The sequence below is a fragment of the Brienomyrus brachyistius genome, chromosome 13, assembly GCF_023856365.1.
Source record: "Brienomyrus brachyistius isolate T26 chromosome 13, BBRACH_0.4, whole genome shotgun sequence".
NCBI lineage: Eukaryota > Metazoa > Chordata > Actinopteri > Osteoglossiformes > Mormyridae > Brienomyrus > Brienomyrus brachyistius.
The window spans coordinates 23,822,281-23,830,286 of record NC_064545.1 but is presented as its reverse complement, the minus strand read 5'-3'; the positions used below and the strand labels follow the sequence as shown (position 1 = coordinate 23,830,286).

The 8,006-nt window shown below is 50.8% G+C and overlaps 1 protein-coding gene across 1 annotated transcript; it reads right to left on the bottom strand.

The window, feature by feature from the left end:
• Nucleotides 1-284: 284 nt before the first annotated feature.
• On the bottom strand, nt 285-7,871 carry st3gal2 (ST3 beta-galactoside alpha-2,3-sialyltransferase 2). The gene is made up of 6 exons (XM_048972667.1): nt 7,524-7,871; nt 6,319-6,512; nt 4,991-5,170; nt 4,603-4,648; nt 4,201-4,320; nt 285-4,070 (listed from the first exon to the last, which is right to left on the bottom strand). Exons 1-6 carry the CDS (start codon nt 7,863-7,865, stop codon nt 3,897-3,899), a joined length of 1,056 nt encoding a protein of 351 aa, XP_048828624.1. The 5' UTR covers nt 7,866-7,871; the 3' UTR covers nt 285-3,896.
• Between the last annotated feature and the right edge of the window lie 135 nt (nt 7,872-8,006).

Sequence of the window (8,006 nt, the reverse complement as noted above, 5' to 3'; positions counted from 1 at the left end):
AAAAATAAGTGCGAATTGACCTGCGATGTTTGTAGGTCCTATTTTAAACATTCCGTTATCATGTTTCATGCCCCAAATGAATATTTATCTGTACTTTCCCAGTAAATACCAAAATATGAGTTAGCAGAAGGGTAGGTCACCCTTTACGCGTAGAAGCGAAATTGGCTTTCTGAGTTTAAAGGCTACCAGCTTTTGTATTTTTTATTTTTTTTCTTAAACTTTTTTTTGCTCTGAACTTACAACTTTTAAATGTAAAATGTGCTAAAACAAATGGCACCATCACATTCTTTCAGTTCTGCATTTTATTTTCACAACAGCAGTAGATAAAAAGTCATCACAGAAAAGTCACGGTTATAAAACGAGAGAGGAGACTGACAGTGAGCAACTGCAAATGGCTGGGGGGGGGGGGGGACACCAAAGCTGCACACCTAATGTGGTTATATACAGATTCCTGGGGGGGTTGGGCTGGGCTGTCTGTTGATCACTGTTTATGATGCTGATTTGGAGAACCTGAGGGAGGCCACCCACAGCACCTCTTAACATCCCCAAAGACCCGGAACTCTTCCCTATGAGGTAAGGCCATGTCCCTCATCTCCACTTGGGAATCCCACACACAAGCCATCCATCCATTTTTTCCATGTTCCGGACCTGTTATCCTGGTCTGGGCCAAAGACCTTTCAAAATCAGGCTGTTCTGTATGTGTGATGCAGAAGGTTGTTAAAGTATACATGCCCTCCCCCCCATTCAGTAATAAAACTGTAAAACATATACTTAAGATGATTAGAAAATTAATTAAGAGTTAGAAGGAGCTTAGAGGTTACTGTTAAAAATGTTTTCCCCTCAATCCTCAGAGGGAACTGGGTAACGCGGAAGCTTGATAAATTTGGCTCTTAATGTACACGGATGATACCTTGTTGCGGCTTCTGAAAGCCTCCAGTAGGGGGCTTGGTTTCCTCAGGCACCTGCCACAGAGCTGTGGAGGTGAGACGGTACGGACATCCTGTGGGGGTGGGATCAGCATGCTGAGGGTGGGGATTTGGAGATCAGAATGGAATGAAAGGTTTAGTGGTCCAGCTCCGCGAGTTCCCTGCCATTCCACAGAATGAATCTTAAGCTCTACTGTAAACTGGCTAAGAATTCTTCGGGTTTTTTTTTCTTTTAAAGCTGTAGATACTGCACTGATTGACAGGCGTGTCCTTAATATTTCAACTGGAACAAATTAAGATTAAAAAGTAATACTGGGAGTAAAATTCTTTGGTGGAATATTGCACGTTATTTTAATCGTTAAGCTCCTTCTGCAAAAAAATGTTCTATATGTGTTTTGATTGGGAAAATTTCACAGATCACTATTTGTCAACGCGTGTAAAATCCTCCACTGGTGAACAGACGGAGCACTACGGTTATAAGTGTACTTCTAAATGATAGCGAGCTAAGACCTAATGAGCGCAGGCTTTGTCAGTGATATTACGTATATTACGTTTCCACGGTACCGACTTTATCTGGGCGATGCTTTCGGGGGGTAAGGAGATGGAGCAGCGCGCGCAGCAGTTACGACAGTCGCTCCCGTAAAGGCACAGCGTTGTCACGGTTACCTTCCGTTAGCGGCGAGCGGGGCGCAGGTGAGGTGGTCGGTGTGGGCCTCTGGAGGAGGCAGCAGCGATTTGTGGGACGGCGTGTCTCGCGTCCTCCTGGCACAGCTGAAGCGGTACGAGTTACACACTGTGGGTACCCCCCCCCCTACAAAAAGGTTGGTTGGGGGGGCTGCGGAGCGGGCGGATTCGCGTGGGAGGGTCAGGAATTTGCCGCGAGGAAGACAAGGCACTAGAGCGAGCGAGCGAGCGACGTCTGCACGTCCGTGGCGGGGAGCAGCGGGTAGATGAATCTGCGAGCCTGGTCAGTGATTTAAACCCAAAACGTGATGCCTGAAGGGGTACAGTAGGGAGGTGGTTCGACACAATCAGTCTCCTGAACGACACCTGGTAGGGGAAAAGGGATACGAGTAGTCCTTACTGGGGTTCCGTTTTCATTTCATCAAAGAGGAAGTATCAGGGATATAGAAGCATGATTGCGACTCCACTGGTCAGGGGCGACGCCAGCATGGGGAAGGCGGACTTTAACGCTGTCTGCGGGGAAATGGGGGGGGGGGGAAAGGGGATCAGATGATCACTGAAGGGGTGCTAAGCCAGGCAGCGAGCGACGGTGCTCAGTAATCCCGCCCTCACCACGGGGCTCAAAGCCACTTATGCAAGCGGTAGCTGGATATATGTCAGTCTGACATTTCCTTCTATGTTCCACAATCCCAATCGCACAATGGCTGGGGTCTCTCCTGCCTGTCAAAGTCCCCACAGTGGCTGGTCGTGGGTGGGATGGGGTGAGACAAGCTGACAGGCCGACATGACCCTGACAGCTTATTCAAATGTCACATCGACACAAAGCTATTAAGGACAGCCCTGATAACACGAACAAATGTAAAACAAATTGCTACCTCATAGAATATCACAATACCTCCAGTTCGGGCTCCAGAGGAAAAACAAAAAAAAAACTTCACAAGTTCTACACTAATATGTGCCAGTAAGATATGAGGTTGTGTTTGTTCAGGCGCACCCTGTACCTGCGCTGCTCCCAGTCGGCCAGTAGGGGGCGTCAGAAAAGGAGAAGCAACGTCATCTTTAAATTAACGGTGGTTTGCGTTAATTTGCATTTCTATTAGACTGCCTGCTCGTTGGGCATGGCGCTCCAGTCCATTTCGTTTGCACTCTGTTCGAGTTTAAGTGCTGTAACTGGAACATGTTAACAGCATTACCGATTAATATTCGCATTGTAATGGCAACAGTAATTCATTGCCCGGCACAGCTTTGGATAATGAAAAGTCGCTGTCTGTTCAGGTGAGTGTGTGAGAGAGATATGAGCTGTCACAGTGAACAGTGCAGCTGCGTGCGTGCGTGCGTGCGTGTGTGTGTGTGTGTGTGTGTGTGTGTGTGTGTGTGTGTGTGTGTGTGTGTGTGTGTGTGTGTGTGTGTGTGTCACCATAACAGCACTTCCATCGTCTCAGTCCATCTGTTCGGCAGATCTGTAAGCAACAAATATATCCGAGACTGCAGCCGGAGGGAGAGACCAATGTGTTTGGGTCTTTTTGCCAAAGAAAGCAAATGGCTACCCCGCAAATGTCCCCTCCCCTTCAGCAACACCGTCGGCAGTAAGACGTGACCTCTGACCTCTGAAGGGTGCGAGGCGTGCACAGTCAGCGGGGCGTGATGGGACTCCAGACAGATGAGCTGACTAATACTGTCATCTTGCCTGGTGAGGGTAGCATGTAGCAGCATAGAATTTCCCTTCATTGTGGGGGGGAATGTCTTCTTAACGATAATATAAACGTCCTCCTTGCCCCCCTCAGTCTTCTACCTCGTCACAAGTAAATTTCTTCTGTACAGCTGCAGGTCAGTGTCTATATGGTACCTAACACAGAACGCTACAAAGTTAAGAGGGTTTTGTGTCAATCGCAAACGGGTCCTTTTCTGTAGACTGAGACTCTGACTGTTCATGGAGCCCCCTGTGGGTTGGGTAGAGGGTTAACTGGAGCCCTTCATCACCAGTGAAACTATGTGCCTATGCCCCAGTTGGCCATAAGGAGGGGCTGATCCCAGCCAGCCATCCTTTTGTTTCTCCAAAAGTCTCTAGTGTGTTTGTCTTCACCATTCCAACCTTGAGTCTGCTCCTTCCTGATGGGGCGAATCCTAAGGGCTCCCAAGACACTCCCTTCCATCAGATTTGACTTTTTGGATCCATGCTGGGTCACAGTCGGTTGATCCTCGGTAATTTGCCGCCATGGGTGGGTACAGGTGAGTCGTATACTGTGGGGTTCCGCTTTGGCTCCTGCAGCTCCTCCCCCCTAACTTTCACTTCCCAGGGAACACTGTGATCTTGCCTGCTTTCGCCAGCGAGTCGATGATGTGCGCTTCGAAGTCGGCGTCGTGGACCCCCGTCTTCCGGAACTCTCCGGAGTAGCGGTTCTGCTCCCAGTAGTGATGCCAGTTCCCCCGGCTGTCTGCGCCGAAGCCAAATACATTAACCTGTCCAGAGAGCGAGGGAGCGAGCGAGCGAGAGAGAGAGAGAGAGAGGTAGCCAATTTACACCAATCTGTGCTGCGAAGGAGTGGGTGAATGAGCGTGAGGAACAAAGAAGGTATAACATGTATTTCACCTCGTCGCAAACATGTAGAGCGAAAAACAGAACCAGCATGCCTGTGGATGGATAGCGGCCATGGTGCCGGGTCCAGTGGTCATGGATGTACTTAAAAAAGGCTGGATTGTAGATCTGAACCTGGTGACAGAATAGAATAGACAAGGTCATAGAAACTGGATGGGAGGGGGACAGAGAGGCATGTTCTCCCCCAATATCAAACTCTGTCCTATGCTATTGAGAACAGAATGTCTTTATTGTCATTGTACATGTACAGTGTAACTCCATGGCTGTGACAGGCCAGTGAGCAACTCCCCAACGGCAGATGAAAGCAGGGAGTGATTGAGTGGCCAACAAAGCTGCTCAACACGGCTTGTAAAAACAAAGTGAGTCACTGTCCCAGCTCAAGAGATGGAGGGGTACCTTGTCTTTGTCCACACGCAGGAATTGCTTCACAGGAGCGTATGTGCTACAGAGAGAGAGGAGAGAGCAGGAGGTCAGGGAGGGAGGTCCCATGTCTCTCTGATAGGCCACCACTAGACTGCGTTACTTCCTACGTCGAAGGGTACATTCACTGTGTAACATCATGCATCTCTTTCATGTCTGGAGGTTGTCATGGAGACCTGAATGGAATGGGGGAGCAGCAGCCTACAGTCGTAAGTGTGCGAGACACTATGAGCAGGTGGCGCCGGTTGTTGTGTGATGAAACGGGCACCTATGAGGAATGGGATGCTGGGCGTCACATGGCACGGTGCCACCGTGCAACAGAGTCGAGTATTTAGTCTTTTTATTTTTTTTTTTGAATGCTCACAAGCGGATCTGGCCGGTGGACAGCGCGCTGGTGATCCACAGCAGGTCCAGCGTTTTGAACGGCACCAGCACAAAGCTGACGTTGGCCGCCAGGTTCCTGGCGCTCTCGGGGTACATGAAGTGGTGGGTGGTCCTGCTGCCGGCGTCCTCCTCATACCCGACCGTGGGTGCCAGGTTCATCCTGATGGGAGGAGAGACAGGATGGTCGCCTGATCGATGACGCTACCTGCTGGCGTGGGGGACACGCGGCTGCCCGCCGCAAAGCAGAGACACAGCAGAGACAGGTGGATAGACGGCTCAGCCAGCCCACATAGGACCCCACAGGGGGCCTCACGACAGGGTTGCTGCTGCAGCGTGTTTATATTTCTCATGTATCCTCCCACACATTCCAATCTCATTTAGAGCCTGAGAACAATGCAGGGCCTGAGGGACGCGCACACACACAGACACACGCGCGCACAGACACACGCTGACCTCGTCCACATCGTCACATGGCACCGATTCCTCTCACACAGCCATGGTGTGCTGGTCTGTACGAGTGAGCAGGAAGGTGGAAGCTGAGGATGCTTCAGATCGGGCAGACTTACCCCCCACACACACACACACACACACACACACACACACACACAGAACACTCTTCCATACATCGCTTCAGTTGTAACACGCACACAAAAGTCCATGGGCTTCCAGAACAAACAGTGGTTCTGCACTTGACGGTGGACCTGGGTGGGGTCTTGGCTGTATTGAGGGAACACCACCCAAAAGCAGTTGTCTTTCCGCCATTCTGTGCTGTTCAGAATTCATGCTCTCATTATTTACAGAGCTGAAGATGAGGCAGCCTCTCGAGGGAGGCAGGAAACGAGGCTGCGGACTTGCCATCATGCTGAGCACATAAAAGCATGTGGGTGTGAGCACTATTTTAATGTGAATGTTTCTGTTATTGTATGCAGTTCAGGGATGATCATCCTATCCGGATATGTACATATGTGCCTGTGTCAAACTGGTTTGATTGATAGGAAAAAAAACCTTTGTAGGCTACATTTTTAAATACTATGTCCCTGGTAAAAATAGATTCGCCATACTATTGACCCCTGGTATTAAGTTAAGCCACCAATGTACAGTGTTTCACCTGCATGTGCTCTTGTAATGCAAAACATAATGTTGTTCTGTTAATTGTTGTTTTAAGAAGCTCCATCAGTAACATGTAAAAAAGGAACATTAAGGAACATTTATGTTGCTGATGTTATGGTGTGGGTATGTTGGAAAAGTGGACACACACACACGCACACACACACGCACGCACAGGCATATCTCTCCCTGCCCACTGACCTCATGATGAAGCCGTGGCCGTCGATGGCGTGCCCGTACCCGGAGCCGCGCAGGTTGCCCGAGTTGCCCACCACGGCACAGCGCTGGCAGCGTCCCGGGTCCCAGGAGCCGTAAGGTGAGTGACCCGGGATCACCTGGAACAGCTGCGACAGCACGTGCTGAATGCTGTGGGGCTTGAATTGCGGCTGCAGCATCTGCAATCGGAGCGGGGGTGGGGCGGAGGAGGGAGTCAGGCTGGCTTGGGCCCGGTCCAAGTGTGGCCCGTGACTTCACAAAGGAGATAAATCCATTTTACTGTGGGCGAGTAACATGATTGCACTGCAGCATGCCATTTCATCCGCAAAGAGGAAAATTAGACACCAGTGTGACTTTCAAATACAGACTGGAGCCGAGCTGGACAGGTATCTTGCCAGTTCTGGGTAATGGTTTCCCATCAACTTTGTGAACTTCTGTAAGATGGGGGGTGGCGTGGCTCAGTGGGTTAGGACACAGCCTGTGATCAGTAGGTTGTGGGTTCAAATCCTAGAATTGGTGGAATGGTTCCACCAGTGGGCCCCTGAGCGAGGCCCAAAACCACTCAATTGCTCCAAAGACCCTGCTTTATTAAAAAATGTACATCGCTTTGGATACAAGTATCTGCTGAATAAATACAATGGCTGTGTGACCAGCTTACATTACAATCTATACAGGAAACCTATTCTTTCATGGTGTGATTAAGCACACAAGTTGAAATACTGGCATGTTACTTTCCCCTCTCGACCGTGAGTGCCACACCATACACCCGCTGGGTGCCAGTATCTGGTGCCATCACTCTGAGGAGTGCCTGGCACTGCTCACCGGTGACTCGAACGACTAACTCTTTGCAAATGTTCCTGTTGACCTTACTGAGTCACGGTTAATGTGAAACAGAATTTGGAGAGTGCGCCTATACCCAAAGCTTTCTGCTTTTCCCGTCTCCTTTCTTATCACCACCTCATGCCTCTCATTCCCTGTCTTACCAGCCCAATTATCCTCGTCTGTCTCGATGGCTACGCTTCATATCTCCTTGTTTGTTTGCACCTGTACGTGTGTTTTTATGCTCAGTGTCATTTATACCTCATTCGCTCTTTAAAAAGCAGAGAGGAAACCATAGGGGAGAAGGACAGTAACAGGGGAGCGGAAATGTGAGAGAAGATGGAGGAGGCGGTTTTAGCAGGCCCACTTACCACCCACCAGTAGTAAACGTCGCCAGGCAGCTGGATGTTGTTCTGGGTCCAAACTGGCGAGATGTCTGGGTCGTAGTTCTCATCGAACCAGTCCGACACTCCTGGGTCACCCACGCAGCGGCGGCAGGCGCAAGTTTTGGGCAGAGCGCCCCCCCGTGGCCCGAGCCGGTGGGAGCCGGCGTAGCTGGGCACGAGTTTAACCTTGCGTGATTCCTCCCAGCTGGGGGGGTCTAAGTAGGGTAGGCCTCCACCTCCGCGCAGCGAGAGGGAGAAGAGCAGCGAGGTGAGGAAGAGGAGCGCCAGGGAACCCAGCAGCACCCAGGTACGCAGGGAGCACCGCATGGCCCCGCCCCCGCTGCCCCACCCAACACGCTCCACCCCTCCCCCGCCACCTGCCCACCACAGTCTACCTCCCCCTGATTTCTGAGCTCTGGCCCAGGTCCCCCACCCCGGCTCACGGGGCTGCGTGGTACACAGGGCCAC